This window comes from Polistes canadensis, unplaced genomic scaffold (genome assembly GCF_001313835.1).
Source record: "Polistes canadensis isolate GaletaPanama2010 unplaced genomic scaffold, ASM131383v1 scaffold_177, whole genome shotgun sequence".
Lineage (NCBI taxonomy): Eukaryota > Metazoa > Arthropoda > Insecta > Hymenoptera > Vespidae > Polistes > Polistes canadensis.
Window position 1 is genome coordinate 92,423 of NW_014569724.1, and position 19,302 is coordinate 111,724.

General features: G+C 38.5%; 1 protein-coding gene across 11 annotated transcripts in view; it reads left to right on the forward strand.

Annotated features, from left to right (window-relative positions):
* Window positions 1-17,890: 17,890 nt before the first annotated feature.
* LOC106789318 (collagen alpha chain CG42342) overlaps window positions 17,891-19,302 on the forward strand; it is a 115,265-nt gene continuing 113,853 nt past the window's right edge. For 3 of the 11 annotated variants that reach the window (XM_014753420.1, XM_014753418.1, XM_014753421.1), the window contains exon 1: window positions 17,894-19,078. In XM_014753420.1, the coding sequence (XP_014608906.1) occupies window positions 18,661-19,078 (418 nt within the window). In that variant the 5' untranslated portion in view covers window positions 17,894-18,660. Of the gene's footprint in view, window positions 19,079-19,302 lie in introns of all 11 variants that reach the window. The other 8 variants (XM_014753417.1, XM_014753424.1, XM_014753423.1 and 5 more) reach the window with 7 other exon arrangements.

The following is a 19,302-nucleotide window of genomic DNA, read 5'->3' on the forward strand; positions in this document are numbered from 1 at the left end:
TTCCTTCCTTCCTTCCTTCCTTCCTTCCTTCCTTCCTTCCTTCCTTCCTTCCTTCCTACTTTCCTTCCTACTTTCCTTCCTATTTTCCTACCTTCCTTTCTTTCTTTCTTTATTCGTCTTATTCGTTCTTCTCGGTTAGAACTCTCAATGTGAAAATCGAATTTCTATAAACGACAAAACGAGGATGAAATTATGCGAAATACGTTTCTCTTCTATACGTTCCTATTCTCTGGCTTTCTTTAGCAATTGAACCTTATCTCCAGTCGAATTTTCCTCATTAGTACTTTACAAGCTTCGATGTGAACTTTTCTAAGGGGGCCATGGGACACTTGGATGTTCTCTCTCTCTCTCTCTCTCTCTCTCTCTCTCTCTCTCTCTCCATCTTTCTTTCCCTCTTCTAGGAACGTGCTGAGAATTGAGACTTTGAATAGACAAGGGGGATGACATCTCGGTGAACTGAGGAATTTTAAAATCGACTAGTTATATTTTTTGACGTTGAACAGCTCGAATCACGGAATATCTGATCCCTGTCTTCAATTTCTTCTCGTGTTGTTTTTTCTTATTTTGCTCTTTTCGCTTTTTTTCCTCCAGCTTTCACCGTTTCTGCACGAAGTCGTCGTCGTCGTCGTCGTCGTCGAGACATCGAGGGAACACGAACTTCGTCTACTTTTTCTTCTTCTTCTGCTTCTTCTTCTTACTCTTACATTTCCTTTCCTATCCTTTGCTCTTCTTTACTTCACCTCGCTTGTTCTGTCTCTTGAGAATAAACGTGTTTGACGATTTTCAGAGAAGAACGATTTGCCGGCTGGTGCTTGCTTAAAGAAACTCAATTTGATGAAAGCTTTTGATACTACCTCCTATCCTCCTCCCTCTTCTAACTCATGCTTTACTCTTTTCACATTTCTTTTATTTCTTTTCTTTTTCGAATTCGATACACCTATATCTTATATCAAATCTATTTTATCTTCTCCCTGCTTTGAAAAAAAAAAAAATTAATAAAAGAAAAAAAATATCATTTATTTATATTAAGAACAATCAATTACGATCTTGTTCTCGACGAACGATTTAATTGTCCAAGATAAAATACTCGTTGTTAAGAATGGAAAATAATGAAAGAAAAAAAAAAGGGAGGGGTAGCCATCGTCGGAACTTAAAACAATGGCCAATCACGGCACTTGACGATTTAGTTATGCTAATCGTGACATTTACGCTTACAGACCATACCGCTTCTTGAACCATGCAGCAGCATACTGCGGCATGCTTCTGTTCTCCAAGGATCTACGTAATTGTCGCTGACTTCTTAATTGCACGGGCAATTAGCTTCGCACTCGTGAGAGAACAAGAGTATCTTGAAAGATAAAGATACCGAGAGATAGGGATGATCAAAAGATATATCAAGGTCTGTTGATCTTACTTAACGCGAATATAAAATTTCATTCGAATTAAACTACTCTTCCCACGATTTTAATATAATCTATTTATTGTTATTTTGTTTTAATATATAAAAAAAAGAACAAGAATATTCTTGAAATACCGCATAAGAGAATAATTATTACAAATAAATATATATTAGATTAATCATAATTCCCGTCGTGATTCAACAACGATCACGTCAATATTTTCGATTATTTCGATTATTTACCAGAGAAGGTTACGATTGAAATATAATTTTGAAACGCGAGAACGTTCGTTTCCAAATGTCTAAAAGGGTTTTCCCCGAGTTTGAAGGTGTCAGGACGCGTTTTCCGCGAAACAAGCATTACCGTTATAATCCTTGTTCGTGCACAATACCGGAGATGAAAGCTGCACTATTATGATTTCGTCGTAACGGCGAAAAGCGATGTAAAACGAAGAAAGAGAAACGGAGAATGAGAGAGATAGAGAGAGAGAGAGAGAGAGAGATGACAAGGGGGTTGCAATAGTATACTGCACAGCTTGCGAAATAATAATCCTATTCTTCTTGTCGTGGAACAAAGAAAAAACATATGAAACTGCGCTTTTAGTGACGCACTTTTGCGAATGCTCCGACGTGCTTTTGCCACCGATATACCAGAAGAAACATCATTGCGTTCTTAAAAAAAAACTACCCTTTTTTTTCTCATAAACAATCCCTCTTTCCACTGGATTGTTTTCCTCTCTTTATTTCGATCGAATTTTCTTCTCTTTCTTTTTCCCATCTTTTCTTTACCTCTTTTTATATTACAATCCCTGTAGGAAAAACGTAGACAATAATGTTGCATTTGTTTTTTTTTTATCGATCACGCACATCAAAGACATTCATTGTTCATAGTTTATTTTTTTCTTTTCTTTTATGATGATTATTATTATTAGTATTTTATTAAACGTTTCTTTTTCTATTAACATATAGATCTCTTTGACAACGAGTTTGGTGGAAGAAGAATAAAAGTTAAATCGGTATTAAGTGTTATTATTTGAAATAGTTTTTCGGAATTTAAAGGGGGATCGGTGGAAGGGGAGATGGAGAAAAGGGGGATCGATTTAACGTAATAAAAGTCTCGATTATCGAATTAGTTGATTTAGAAGGTTGTAGAGTGCCGTTTCGTCAAATGCGAATGTAGGTCGTGGACGTGACCAAAGAGCATATCCTTGAATTATATTCTAACTGTTACGAAAACGTATAAATGTGTGTAGACGAAAGCTACATTTGCTACAAGAAAAATTGAAACGATGCTAGGTAAACCTTTTTCTTTCTTATCATAAGAAAAGGAACAAAAAAGAAAAAATCATAAAAAGAAGAAGAAAAAGAAGAAAATAAAAAAAGATAAAAAGAACTTTGTAATATCGAAATTCTCGGAGCAAACCGTGTTTCCAGAAGAAAATCTTATAACGAGACGGATTGTTGTTATGGGGGTAAGAGATAAGATATCAGTAAGTTCGCTAAATCCACTAGAAAACCTCCCAAGAATTTCCCTTAAAATGTTGTATATTTCAAATCTAATTCGTTTATTAAACGATTATTTCGGTTACTAGAAAAATTCCCTTTTTTAACTAAATCCAATTTTACTCTTTTTCTTTCTCTCTTTTCTTGTTTCATTTGAATTATTTCGTGATATTTGCATCGATCGTTTTTGGAAAAAACCATTTTCATATTTCCTGTATAAACATTGAGTGAAAAATTAACGACCATCCTAGTATTTTTTTCTTCTTTTTTCTTTTTAAATCGATATCCACGAATGCAAATAATCGTTGCAAAATGTTTTAAAAAAAAAAAAAAAAGAAGAAAGGCTTCCAGTCTTAGCTGACTCATTCTGTTAACGTCGTTTCGTTTTTCTTCCCGTTAAAATTTCTGAGTTATACGTGTGGAAACCCTGAAAAACCTTTAACCTAACACGCATTACTCTGGATGAAAAAAAATACGATTTTCTCTATAAAATTTATATCAATATTTGAATCGACTTTTTTCTCTCTGTTTCTTTTTTTTTTTTTTTTTTTTTTTTTGTATTTATTATTTAGCCAGTGCGAAAATATTTCGTCAGAATATTTCGTAAAACATTGAAATAGTCCGACAACAGTATATTCCAGTTACGAAAACATTGAAATACATCCTACATGTACATATATATCAATAAAAATAACTTTATATATGGGGTAGGCACATATATATATATATACACGAACAATATCAGCTATATCGAAAGTATTGAATTCATGGTACTTTTGAAAAAAACATTTCAAAAGGCATCTAACGCGATCCAGTTATTTGATGTAGCTTTGTTAATAGTCCAAGAGCGTATCTAATTAACAAAAGTTTCTTCATTGAGAGAACGATCGTAGGAAAGGCGTGCCATTTCAAAGGAATAGCCCAGGAAACAATAAGGCAACCAGAGAGAGAGAGAGAGAGAGATAGAAAGGGAGGGAAGTAAACTGAGGAGAAGAAATTTCTTGAGGATAGAAGAGGAGAAGGAGGAGGAGGAGTACACTAGAGAGAAGCATAGTCGTCGTCGAATGGAAAGCATTGTGGGATTTGCTCGAGTTGGGTTTGAGAGTCCCGCTTGATATAAATTCGCTTGGTCGCACATTATTCTCGCTTTCGGCGTAGCGATTTCAAATTTTCCTGTGCTAGTTCCTGGGAGGACCGACTCTCCTCCTAGTGGATAATTTTCTCTGGCGTTTCGTTCAACCTGCAAATGGGAATTCTCGTTTGGAAAATTAGCCGTGGATGGGTAACCGGCGCGGGGGTGGGGGTGGAAGGTTTTATTGCGGGTGGGCAGGGGTATGTGGCTGAAATTTAACGAAATGTTCTACGTAGAAAAGGGGAAAGAATGGAAAATAATAGGATAGAGAGAGAGAGAGAGAGAGAGAGAGAGAGAGAGAGAGAGAGAGAGAGAAAGGGAAACGCACGCAACGTAGACGAACGATTTCGTTAGCACGTTAATGTCCGTGTTGCGTTACCTCTCCTGAGAAATTTCATACTCCACATGTATGGTAGAGAGTAGTGGTATGTACATAGTAGTAAGTAGGTACCTACTAGCTGAGTGTAGGGTATTGAATAACGTACGCACCATTACCTAAGGGACTTGTAACTCGATGCGATCGGTAAACGTCATCAGCCCCTCCTCCCCCCGCCCTCTCCTTGTTTCCTCTCTCTCTCTCTCTCTCTCTATCTCTCTTTCTCTCTCTTGTTTTCTTGTGTCCTTTAGCCATAAGCACGTACACGCTCTGGAAACACGCGGCATGGAGAACACCAAACGTGATCCCACGCGTAAGCACATACGTTTCATTGATCCCACTCGCATCACGTCTCAATGTGTGTGGTTCTATGTATTTCTTGTATACTTGATCGTCTTATTGCAGATCGGTTCTATCCTCGAATCCTTTCTCCTCCTCCACCTCCACCTCCTTATTCTTTTTCACCTTCTCTATCTTTCGTTCGCAATGTCGACGATACACATGCTCACTTATTCTTTCGGATAAACTCGGTGCCGATACCTGTCGGTATAAATCACGATCTTCCCTGCTGACACATAGCATTATCGTTAATATATCCTTTAAAAGAGCCTTAAATCTTCAATGAGTGCTTGAATAAGCGCGGAAAAGATGCTGACGTTGCATAGACGTGAAATATTTCGTAGCATGTAGTTTGAAAACTACGATGAAATCCATTTTCTCTCTCTATCTATCTATCTTTCTTTCTTTCTTTCTTTCTCTTTGTGTGTGTGTGTGTGTGTGTTTCTCTTTTGTAGTATCAGTATATACTATAGTTGTTATAGGTAGCTATCGCTACTGTCACCAAGCAAACCTCTCGATTCCCTGAATTCGACGCAGCATCGACATTCTAGCCCCTTTGTGTGTTCCCTTTAAACCCGCAAATATATTACCAGTATATATATATATCCAAGTGGCTAGGATATATAACGCGTTCAATACGTGACACGATTCGATGTCGTCCTGGATTTTTCTCTTCTATTCCTATTGCGAATATCCGAGAACAATCCCGCCGACTAGGAGAAGAAATTACTTTGGTGCTTTGGGAATATGGTTACAAATCTTATCCGTGTATATGTAATTTATCGATATGTATATGTTACCATCGAAGCCGGAAATCAGTCATTGCTAGTAATTCCTCGGCATTGCTATGAATGCAAAGAGCCTTCAGACGAAGTCGGAAATAAGACTTTTTGGAGAGATTTTCCTAGACATCGAACATAATACTTTGATATTCTATAGAATATCAAATTACTATTTAAACAACGTTGAAAAGAATACATCCTCGAGCACAGACACACACAGCCATACGCAACCCCTCCCCCCCCCAAAAACTTTTCAAAGAAATAGCAAAGTTGTACAATTTATAGCATTGCAATCTCTGATATTACATCATTTCAACCTACATAAAGGAGTTTCCTTATATTAGAAATACATTAGTTCAAGCTTGTCAAGTTGAGTTTATTATGAAAATAAATATAAAACAATTAGCACCTCATGCATATATATATTTATCGATCGAATAAAACGCTTGGGTAAATGTTTAACCGATCGTACGATAACCCAATTCGTTAAGAGAACGAAAACTACGAGTCCACGACTGTATTTATAAGCGAACACTTTAGAAGATTTTTGTTATTGTGAAGGTGTTGAATGAACGACCGATAGCATGGTGGGCAGCTGTGCTCCGCTTAGACGGCTTCGGTTCGAGCAATAAAAAAGAAAAGAAAGGCTGAAAAAGAAGGCAAAGTAATTAAGAACGTGATGTCATGTGGCATTACTACGGCTGTAAAGACATAGACACAGATTCCTTCGGCCAATGCAATTCCCATTGCATATTTCTCTCTGATATATTCCTTAAGACTCGTAACTGTTGTTGTACTTATAAGATTTCCCTACATCCATAATTTCTATTACGTATAAGTTCGACGATTCTTCTTCTTCTTAACTTCGATTCGAAGGACAATCCAGTAATAGTCATCGGATATATGATTCCAAGCCTGTTCATTCGAGAGAATCTGGGTTACAACACACAAATAATATTATTTCCACGGATGCGTTGAAGACGAAAACTTGTCGGGAAAACCGGTCTTTTGTCGCATTAACGAGTTACCGAGAGAATCAGGTTTGTCATTTGGACCTCCCGTAAACGATTGTCCGCATATATCGGGGTCGGGGACAACATTTTCTTCGTATTTTGATGCGAAGTACCGAAACGTATTTTTTTTTCATTTTGTTTTTCTTTCTTCGATGATTTCATGTATGAAGAAAATACGAAGAAACTTTCTCCCCTCTACCCCCAATTTAAAATACACTTTTTAACGGTGATATTAATTTTCGTACGTCGCTCGAAATGATGTAAATCAAAATATACTACAACACCCTCGTATTACAATCATATTTACACGTGTATTTATATATGGAATAAATAATACGTTTATCGTTTGACATAGTCGTATGTAATGGGCTTCAACCAATTTCAACATGGTCTCATACAAAGTACTTGTTCGGAGCTGTCTGTACCACCCACTTAAAGCTTCGTGCAACGCGTCAGTTCTACCAAAGAGAGGGAGAGAGAGAGAGAAAGATATCAGAGTAGTACGTAGTTCCCTTTTAATAGCACTCACAGAGGTGAGGAAAGGAGGAATTCCTACTAAACTATAATACCTACTGTAGAAGGATTTCCTAGTATCAACAGACGTTTCTAAAATAAGTCTACAACATCAAAGTTGGAAATCCATCTTTTTTTTTTCATAACTCAAACTCAAATTTGATATAACACCCCCCTGTCCCTGGTTCCGGACCCACCCCACCTCCTTAGGTACATTTTTAAGTAATATAGTTTTCAACTGGGAGATCTGATTTCAAAAAAAAAAAAAAACCTTCGACGTTCCGATGAAAATTAATTATCGGTCTATCCGTAAGCGGATTTAAAAGGGCGGAAGAAAATGTTCACGACTTTTCTTGGTCTTAGCATAGAAATTTGACGACGATGTCGGCTTTACCTTGCCGGGCAACTCTACCCGCGTACTTTCAAAGTTCTCCATAAACGTTTGAAGTTTTTCTTTTCTCTTTATTTTTCTCTTTTTCTTCTTCGTTTTTATTCTCTCATCCCCCTCCTTGCCTCTTCTTTTCGGCCCTTTTTTTTACATCGCAAAACTTTCACATCGAGACACACATTTTGATCATTTCTTTTTACTATTGTTGTCTTTTATTTTTTTCATTCGACAAACAAGGGACAATGAAAATTTAGGAAACGAACGAACGGAAAAGCGCGCTAATGCGCGCGTTGGTGTGACTAATGCGGTTTTGAATCGTCTCGTCAATGGAAAATACAGATGCCACGATCGAGATAAGAGAAAAGTGTGCGAAGGCGTCGTTTATTACCAGACGAGAAACGTGCGTCAACCACGCGAACAACCGTACCACCACCGAGACCACATAACCAACTTCTATTCCAAGCTTATAGGAGTTCCTGTGTTATACCCGTCTGGGTTCTAACTTCATTTTCTTCCTAGTTCGTCGTAGAGAAAGAGAGAGAGTAAAAACTAGTTGGTAAGTATATAGTAGTACATAGTAGTTGTTCTCTCTATTGTTACATTTGGATACAATGGTGAATGTCAAGTAAAAGGAGCGTTTAATGCAGAGGTATAATGATCGCGCGTTTTTACGTCGAGAAGAGAAAAAGAAAGAGAAAGAGAAAAGAGAGAAAAGGGGGGGGGGAAGGAACTAGAGAGAAAAAAGAAAGGCACAGAGAGAGAATAATCGTGAAGTTGCTGCGAGAATCTCGTATAAGAGCTCGTATAATTATTAATAAAGCACAAGACGCGAGCAGGATATTCTATTAGAGAGAGAGAAAGTCACGCGAACAGGAAGAAGGAGGAGCCATTCGTAAATGCGAGCAATATACGAGTTCGTTTGTTTGTGTAGTAGAAGAAGAAGAAGAAGAAAAAAGTAACATTAGAGTAACATAGAGGAAAAGGAAATTTAGTTAGGCGAAAAGAGCGAACTGGTCCCTAAACAGGTACTCGAAGATAAGTGAAATTGTCCGAATGAGAATAGAGAATGATGGAAATAGAGTTTGGTATATCTCTAGGTAGGTTCCCTTTACACGCGTGTGGGCTTAGAAAAGCATCCGCGTCGATTGCTGACGATTCGTGGTATTCACTGCGATTATCGTCTTCCTGCTATTACGGTACAAAGACCCTGTCCTGAGCGATATCCGGAGGCTGACGGAGGGGCTGCTACGAGAGAGTGAAAGAGAGTCAAAGAGAAAGATAGATAATATACTAGACAGCAGTGTGATGAGCTCGCGAAAGGAAGAAGAAAATCGCGATGATCGGGCCGAGTGATGATGTTGATAGATCAAGTGGCCTTCGATTTTGCATAGGAGTGTAGTATCAACAAAAACAAAGAGAAAGAAAGAAAAAAAAACAATACAAGAAGAAGAAGAAGAGGAGGAGGAAGGGTACGTACCGTGATTCCTTTTAAAAGAGTGGTAGTTCGTGTGGTAGTCTCTCATTTTCTTTATTTTTGTCTTTATTTTGTTCTCTCGAGAAGACGACGTTGAAGAAGAAGAAGAAGGAGAAAAAGAAGATGAAGAAGAAGAAGAAACTAAAGGATCTCTTTGATACGGTACGACGCGATGATTATTGCTTTGCGGGTAAGCTTGATATTACTGTCAAGAAGAAACACGATATCTTGTACGAATGTTTACGCAAGAGCCATAGTCCAAGAACCGTGATTCGATGCTACTTGACCCGAATAAACGAACAAAGCATTCTACTTAGTCAGAAGAACTCTCTGACCATCTTTCCAAGACAACCGACGCAATTTCTTCTTCTTCCTACAGTCAATTCCACTATCCACAGAGATCCAAGCTTTGCCATCGCCAGGCAGAGCGAACAGCAACATCTTCTTAGTCTCTTGGCTGGCATGCAAGTGGACTCTCTGTTTCGCCGATTCCCTGTTTATTTAACTCGTTTCCTTTTGACCAAGTACATCGGATGCCTTATCCTTAGCTAGCTAGCTAGCTACTTACCTATCTACCCTTGCTTTTCTTTCACCAAATACCGAATACTCAGACTCCCGTAACGTCGGTGTATCCTTTAAAAAGATATTGCTACTTTCAACGTCCTTTCCTTTCGTTCATCTTACTTTTTCCTCGTGTCCTACTCGTTTTGTTCCTTTCTTCTTTTTCTTCTCTTTTTTATCCTTCCTTTTATTTCCTCGTTTTCGTTTATTTTTCCATTTCTAAAAGCAACGAAAGAATACACGTAAAGGTTCTTCTTCTTCTTCTCTTTCCCTCCCCCTCCATTGCCCCCGACCGAACATTTTCAAGAGTAGATACTATCATCGAGTTGTCATAAGTTGATACGTTTTATGCTACTCTTCTTATTTTTCTTCTTCCTTGCTTCCTTCTTTACTTTCTTACTCTTATGTATACGCGCTACTATAAGCACGAGCAACTTCAGTGACGTTTCACGTTCTAGCTCGAGGCTGTTACTTAAAGGTTTGCGGATAAACGAGCCCGAAGCAACCTTCGAGACTGTCCAAAGAATCTTTTCTTTTTTATATTTTTTCTCTCTCTTTTTGTTTTTGTTTTTTTTTTTAACATCCAACAAATCCTTTTTTCTCCTTCTTATTTGAAATAACGACGCTTTTAAATGAATTCAAATCATTCTCCTTAATTAATTACGAAACTTTTTCAACTAATCCGTTATCTTTTTTAAAACAAAAACAAAAAAGTTCGATCAAGAAAGAATAATTTCTTCCTCGAGCGAATAAACACACACACACACACACACACACACGCGCGCGCGCGATACACGCGATCGATGGATAGAAAGGATAACACACAACTGTATAAAAATGAAAAAAGAAAAATTTAGTTGCTTTATCGTTGTACTCGGTTGTAAAAATCGAGTAAGTGGCTATCGCAAGATCTTTGGTCATTACTTAAGCTTAAAGGTGAACCGGTTTACGAGGTATATCATCTTGTAAAGAGAGAACGAGAGATAGTTCCATCTCCTGTCCATCTACAAGAGGCAAGTCTGAAGAGAGAAATAAAGAGAAAGAGACAACAGGGTAGACACGATGTGCTCCTTGTCTAGTCAATAACAGTGACGGTGACAAGACCCCTCGTTGCTTCTTCATCCGACCGGTCGTACGGAGAGGGAAGTACCCACTTGTCTTGTCACCCCAGTATTAGCCGACATCGTTTCACTATATCGTTCGCACGAAAATAAACAATACTTCATTCGTTCCTTCCAATCGTTCCTTTTTTCCTAATCCTCTTGGCAAACAAATAAATGCACCCTCTTTCTTCTTTTTTCTTTTTTTTCAATACCCCCTTTTTTTCTAATATAACTTTCGTATCGACATTTGTATTATTTTAACGCATCAGGGTTGATCAATCGTTATACGATATAAATCTAATCTATTTGTGCAAATTACATATGTTTTTATTTCAATCTAAACATCCATGTATGTCGTTGGAGGGGAGGGCTGTAAAGTATTTTCAAATGTAGATATTTCAAATAGTTTTATACCTGTAAGCTTTTGAAATACTATGTAAATTAAATTTTAAACGCGAGACAAAAGTTTTCTCCAAAAACAACAACAACAAAAATTAAATTACGCGTGATTGAAAAGTTGAATTCAGGTGTAAGCACGTTCTTTATTTAGGATAAATGAAAGCAATATAGAAAGGCGTTTTAGATTAAGTGGCTCGCGTCATATAATAACACAGTTATTTCTTGCAATACAGGAACAGCAACAACAGCTGCTGCAGTTATTGCTGTTGGCGTTGTTCTTCCAATTGGACGAAGACGAACCATCATCAGGCATCTCTTGTTACTTCTCGAGCATATTAAGTTGTCAATCCGTTCATTCTCCCCGTCTTAGAGGTCCATAATCCCTTTTGGGTGGAACGACGACACATGAGATATTCACTTGCGTTTTATGGCTCGTTGACTTCCACACAAGAGAGGGATAAAATTAAGATGTTATTGATACGTGTAGGAGTCATGACTGTCGTAAACTTACTTTTGCGTTCCTTTTAAATGAAATTACAAAACTCGTAAATATATCTATTTTCGGACGTTTAAATTAACTTACGATTTTAGTTGTGTGCAAAACGCACAGTTAAATGTTTACTTTATCAGAAAAGTTTTCGGACATTACGTAAAAGTATTTATTATAGTCTTTAAATTTTTTTCCCTTGTTATATCGTCACCGCGACTGTTCCAACAATCCAATTGATAACAATATTTAATATCTTTTTGTTCCGATTGTGACAGGAAAAATTCGTTCCGATTCGTAACAGTAAAAGCATTTCATTTTGAATTGTCTTTAGAAGATCGTCAAGAGAGTTCTTCTTTTTCTCGGGGAACCCAATAAAAATACACACTTAAAAATATTCTATTCTCGTTTGTTTTAAAAACGATGTCGAATTCTATTTTTAAACCGGGAGGAAACTTTAAAGGATTCCTCTTTATTTTTAAATTCGTTTGACCCATAACTCGAGAGGCTTCTCTACAATTCTTGGTATTATATATACATATATACGATGAGGGTGGGCTGAGGGGAGGAGAGTCAAACCCACCAAGGCCACTGACCATTAACTTTCAGTTCCTTTTCTTATCCCAGCTTAAAATCTACCACCTGTACGTTGTTCCTTTCATGTTGAAAACTCCCTTTCGATCGTTTCCTTGGGCTTGCTAAGTAATAAAAGTAGTAGTAGTATAAATTTGAAAAAGGTTTAATTTGTTTTTTTTTTCATACCCTAACAACAATGACTCGTCAATATTTTTCAAACTGTCATTACGGTAGCACTTAAGATAAAATCAACATAAAGGCTAATGAAAGCCTTCAAGGTATCCATTATGCTGTTCCTTCACTCACAACTAAAAAAAGAAGCATACAATTTCAATCGCGATCTGTCATGCAGCCAACCCCAAAGAACACAAAATTAATAACGACGACGCATTAATCATGTTCAATTAAAGCCAACACATCTAACATTAAGGATCGATGCAAAAGTAGAAAACGAAACAACGTTGCAATAACGCGTTCGGCGCCCAAAATTAATCACTGTCCGCGAATTAATGATAACTCTAAAAAGTATCCGTTATTCCAAATACGTATTGTAGTACAACAAGTAGAGAAAAGGAAGCTTCTTCCTTCTGTTCTATTCAAAGTAAAATCGCTTGCGTTACTTTCTCTGGAAAAGGAGCATACTAAAGGTACGCTTGGGGAAAACGTTTAGCGATTTCCATTAATGGAAAATTAATACGTCGCGTTGAACGCGTATCTTTCGTCGGCATATCGTCATGAATACAAAGTCAGGAGTTTGGTGCCAGTGAAGAAGAAGGGGAGGCTGAAAATGGGCAGAGGGTGGTAGGTAGGTGGGTAGGTAGGTAGGTAGGTAGGTAGATAGGTAGAGGTGCTTCAGTATGAGAGAAAGAGAGGGTGACACTGGTGGTGGTGAGACGGAGTTTTGCCGAGTGCGTTGGGAGGTATACGCGGTAACGAACGAGTCTTTTCTGCCGAGCGGAATACAAACTGCGCATTGACTGCCCTCCCTCTCTCAATCCCCAACCCTGGCCCGAAACGTGCAGCCCTCTCTCTTTCATAGGGATAGAAAGAGAGAGAGAGAGTGCACGTGCAGACACATTCGCAGGGTTGGATTCCGATTCGCCCCCGAAATGAGAGGCTGTTTTAGAGCTGTGGAACGTGTCCGTCGACCCACGCCTATCCCTTCACCCCTTCACCCTCCTCCTATTCGTTCTTTCATTTTTCTATCTCTCCCTTTCTCTTTCTCTCTGTTCTTTTTGTTCGAAGAAAAAATCGATAGCCTATCAATGCTCGTTATCGTTCGAATCCCCGAAATAATTGTCTTGAGTTCGAAGCCCTTTTATCTTTGCTCACCAGAAACGAGCTAACGTACGTACCGGATCGCAAAGGTTTGAATTAGCGATTGTATCGATCGATCTATTCGTCAGAGTCATGATTTGTTTGAAATCGACGATTTTACATTTTTCATTTTTTTTTGTTCATCTCCCAATCGTGATTTATCTCCTCGACGAAAAGCGACGAAAAATTGTTGCACCTGCTGATGCCGGAATTTCCTATTTCCGATGATAATTCTCTTTATATTGTCCCGACGCATTTATATTTCATTCGATAATCTTTTTTTTCACCCCACACATGTCGGAGGGGTTGTGTGCATTTTTTTTAATATCGTTTTTTATTCGCGACAACAGATTTCGACACGCGTCTAGGCAATGCTTTGTTTTCGCGTACTAAAACACGTCGTGTTACGAGTTTATTTGATTTTCCGTGGAATCGGGTCGATATTCTTAAAATAGTATCATCGTCGAGGGTTGTCTGTTATCCTTGTCGAAATTTGAATTTTCTGTCAAAATAATAAAAAAAGATGAAGTATTACACATTCGTAATATCGAATCGTGTTCCAATTTGGAATGATCCCGTTTCTGTCTTGAAACGAAAATCAATGAGTTCGTCTAATTCTGTCAAACTTTATTTAGGATGAACTTTTGTATATGAAATCTAATCTAACGGTATTCTAGAAATAGTTCGAGGAACGAATAAACGTGTGAACACCTTAATGTTGAATTTTAGGAACGAATTTTCGATCACGACCTATTCGCAAAGGGGTCGACTACTGACAAATAAACGATACTGTAAAGTATCCGTTCATGCAAAGATACATTTTTTAGGATGATATTCGTGTTCTACAGATTCATTTATGTTATTTTATTTACAATTATTTATATATGTTACGTTATTAATAATAATGTATATTCCTCGTGGATCAGTAAAAGTGTGCAAAGTTTGAACAAAAAATCAGAGTTTGTAGACGATTGCCGTGCCCTTGTAAGAATTCATATGACAAAGTAACGTAAGGAAATATGTCTCTCCTGATTAAATTTCAAACGAATGATGTAAAATTCCTAATTTTCTAAGTTAACCAAGATGACGTTAGTAACACTAACAATAAGTTTAACGACTAATTGACTCTCATTAACGTCAAAGCTTATCGCATAAAAGAAAGTTCGTGTCTTCATTTAATTACCGGCGACAAACTTGCACAAGAGAAATAAAGTTCAATGACTTGTATAAACCTGGTTTGCGTGTATCTCCTCTCTTTACTGTAGAAACCGAGAGAGAGAGAGAGAGAGAGAGAGAGAGAGAGAGAGAGAGAGAGAGAGAGGGAGGGAGAGATTATTTCCGCTGAGATTATAACTAAACAGGATGGAAACAAAAAGGAATCGTTGTATCCTGGTGGTTAGTTTCTTGCTAGGATTCTCCTCCTTACCTATTTCATACGACACAAATTCTAGTTACGAAGTGTCTCGGAAAGTAGGTAGAAAACCGTTGGTATTTCGACTGCGCCTGTTTCCTGCCGGAAATGCGACATAATGCGTACTCATACCGCACCCCAAAACGATGACCAACGTACCGTGAAGAGGAAGTCGACCACGATCACTTTTTGAACCGCAACGATTAAAGAAATTTCAGCCCTATCGATACAACACCGTTGACCACTACTATCTTAACAATTTTAATTTGAATAAATATTTTATTCGCGAATCGATGCCTCGCACAAAGGTTATTCCATTTCACTCAATTTTATTCAGATGGAAACTTTTATATAAGACGATCGTCCAACGATTCGATGCAATTTAAAGGAATATTGAATATCGAAATAGGCCATCGAATGAATTATATTTCTATTTCTTGATCTTTATGAAATTCCATTTTTACTCGTAAAACGTCTAGGGTACTTTTCTACGAAGAAAATCGTACGAGTTTTATAGTACGGGCCAAAAAATTATGAATGAAAAACAAATTATCTAAAGTTGTACTTTTCAAAATTGAACCTAATCGAAAAGCTCGCGCTAAAGCGATCGCTTTTTCTTTCTTTCTTTATTTTTCTTTCGAAGAACATTCAGCTTATCTCACAGTGGCGAGTTGAATGAAATTTATGATGCATTTAAAGGGCTCTTAAAATCCATGATATGCGTACCAAAAGATAGTAAATTCCGGTGATTACGTTTGGTGTGTAAGTTCTTAAGTGGACCCGGTCACGCTGATAGATACCAAAGGAAGTCCTTTTGGAACGACTGAAAATACACAAACCAAAAGAAAAAAAAGAGAAGAAAAAAAAACAATGAAAAATATGATACTATTCTTATTTTGTATTATTTGGAGGAACATCAGTTTGAGTGAGAGAAAAGGTAAAGTGAGGGAATTTGGGACGACAGCGGATTGGAATGCGGCGCGTGTGTCTCCGAAGGAGTCCAACTACAAAATCTTGTCCTATTCCAAGTGTCGAGGGAACCTTTGCTCCGCTAGCTTTCTCTTTTACACCGACATCGGATCTCCTAAGTTATGATCGTATTAATGCCATAGACGATGATAATGAGTTAGGGATATTATTTTGCAGGATAATCGATAAATACATCGAGCTGTATATATAAAACAATATTCCTTTCTTTTCTAATACATCAAATCGAGAACTCGTGTGTGTGTGTGTGTGGAGGAACATAGTTGCGTGTCAGTTGCTCGATAAACGGCTTTCTATTCAATGTGTACATCTGTCTCTCTCATTCCTCTATGAGAAATTGATTGTCCGAATAAAATTACCGAGCGAACAAAGACACTTAGAGACATGAAACGGTGTGCTGATTTTCTCTTTTGGAATTGTACGCTAAGTTTACTTCTTTATGTCTTGTTTTTTTTTCCTTTTCCTTTCTTTTTCATATTTTATTTGTCCAGCTGTAACATCATATCAGTTCTGATGGATGAGAACAAATACAAATTACTTTTTCAATAATATCTGAAGTATTCTTTCCTACAAGTTTCTCTTTTCGTATCTGATCGAATATCATACGATAGGATATATACCCTTAATTCGATTACCGGGAAACAGTTCTCTGTAGTTTGATGTTAGATCTTTAAGAAAAGATATTGAAAGTAAGATGGTATTAGTGAATAGACAGAGATGAGGAATGAACAAGTTGGTCTTCCACTTGGTCGACTGGAAAACTATATTCGACGTTGATCGTTTGGCACGTGCGTGAAGCTATTAAATGGATGTCGAGGTTCTATCCCTTTTTTTTCTTCTCTTTCTTTTTCTTCATCCTTTTTATTGGTGCGATGAACAGAGATGGGAGGATTACGAGTCGATAGGTTTTGATTGCACAGCTGTCTTAGTTGTGTTTCCGAACGTGGTTGGATCTTTTAGGTTTGACTGATGCTAAATTGCATATTCATCGAGCTTATATAAAATCGTTTATGATAATTAAAATTCATTTTCATTCACTTGTCGTCGATCGATGAGAATTTATAGAAGAGAAGAAGAATAAGAAGAAGAAGAATAAGAAGAAGAAGAATAAGAAGAAGAAGGAAAAAAGGTAAATAAGTAAATGAAGTTTCCAATCGATTTCCCTACGATCGAACAGCTTCCTATCGGACCCCCCAATGGTTTACTCTCTAGGGTGGACATCACGAGGATGTCAGGACGGTCGATTCAGCATCTCATCGAATATACAGCATACGCACATACGTTCATACGGTGCAGTAGGTACGTTCCAGGATGTAGTCCATAATCGCTTCCTCCGTCGGCGATTGGGCGGTAGCAAAGAGGGGTCGCCGCCGACGTATACACAGAGAGACAGGGAGGGAGGGAGAAAGAGAGAGGAGTGCAGAGAGAGAGAGAGAGAGAGAAAGCACGCATGCATATATCCGCCGAGGTAGTATTTCAATTCGATCGATCGATTTCTCTCATAGTCAGTCGATTATGAAGTCCTTCATAGAACGTGTGCGCGGTGCATACGCTAGGAACACCCCGTAGGGATGTGTATTAACGCTGGAGTTCTTCTATTAAAATTCCCCTTTCGTAGGTAGGCGGAAGAGAAGTTAGTTCGATCGACAAGCGGCGATCTACTAATTGATAGTCGCGAAGGATGCCGGTTAGAAATTAAGCTGTCAGCTTGGACGGACCGCTCAATTTGTCGTACTTTCGATGGTCGACAGTCAACGTAAAACTTGGCGACACTCGACACGAGCCTATCGAACATCCCATTTACTCCTTCTCTCTCTCTCTCTCTCTCTCTCTCTCTCTTTTACTTTTTCTCTTTAGCAACAACCGGTATAGTTGTATATACGTAGTACCCTTTTTGAGTTTTGGAGATCGCGAGGAAAGAGTTCCTTGGAATCCTGTTCGTGCTCACAGCCGTGTAATCCGAGTGGATAATGGGTAGCGAGAAAAAAACATGGACAAGAAGGAAAAAAGGAGCCCCGGGAATGGAACAGCGGTGGCTGCTGTGGCAATCCTTGTGTCGTCTGATGGTGGTGCTGCTGCTGATGGTGATATGGTGGTGGTGGTGGTGGTGGGGTCTGAGAAGGTAGAGGTGGGGGGCGAATCAGTGCGAATGGAAGTCCACGCGCGGATGAGTCGGTGGCTGGAAACGACGAAGAAGCCCGAGGAGAGACGAACGCGCGCGAACCCTCGGCCCTCGGCTGAGCGCTCGCCCCACCACATCCAGTCGTACTGCGAATGCCATACCGTGAGCTTCGTATTCGTGCCATTCCTATTCGTTGCTTTTAACCCGAACGCGAGACACCTCTCTTTCTCGAACTATTTTCATCTACAAGAGAACCCAGATAAATAACCTTCTTTTTCTTATCTTTTATTTTTTTTCTCTCCTCGTTCCGCATTCATTTTTTTACACTAGATAGAAACGAAAGTTTTGCCGCCACGTTTTCCCTTTTTTTTTTCTATTACGATAGAAAAAGTTTGCATTTTCGCGGTTTATATCTCGTTACATGTATATAGAATACATACTCGATGGTCGAGATTCTTTGAACGTGTTAAAAAACGATTGTTTGATACGGTGTTAGATCTTAACGTTCGATCGGACGCGAGTGGAATCGATCGATCAAATTTTTGTCTGAGAAACAAAGAGAGAGAGAGAGAGAGAGAAAAAAGATCAAAAAGGAAATAATCTCGAGCAAAGAGCTTAAGAAAAGCATGCTGCGTGCTTCCAACCGGACAATGCCGGCTGTGAATTTGTCGTAGAAGGAGGGGAAAAATAGGAAAAAGAGATCGGAATTTTAGTTGGATTATGAGGCGCGCCTGAGGTATACAAAATTCGGGTGGAGAATCTTTAGGTGGCGGATAAGATGGAGTCGACGGGACTTGCCACCGAGTGGTCGTCCACTTTGTCGGACGCGTCCAGGGATAAGAAGGAACGTAATCGTGCTAATGACGGCGTTATAACGCCGATCTTACCAACAACAACAACAACTATGACGACGAACTTCCGTAAGGAGTCCTGTATAAATTGGATGATGTGCGCCCTCTGTCTGGCGAGTCTTGCCGTGTCAGGTATACTGACGTATCGTGAGATGCGCTTGGAATCGAGGATCGTTAATCTCGAGGCAAGATGCAGGATCCAAGAATTGCCCGATGTCCTCGTGCAAAGGTTCAGGAGGGAACTCCGGGAAGAATTCGAGCAACACAGGCTCGCCCCCGCGAGTTCTGCCTCCGCTGCGCTATTCAGGATCAAACGAGACATCGCCGAGTGCAATTGTCCACCAGGTGCGTTTAAATTATTTATTTACTTCTAACGGATGACGATTATAAACACTTTGACCGTATCCAATATTTGTCAAATATTACATTTTGCTCCTGACACCCAACGCGTGTGGGGATATTATTATAAATGATTTTGTCGGTAATCGTAAAAAAGCAAAAGAACAGGAACAATTTATTCCCAATCGTTTTGCGAAGAAAAATGTGTCTTAGACATTTTTAAATATCTA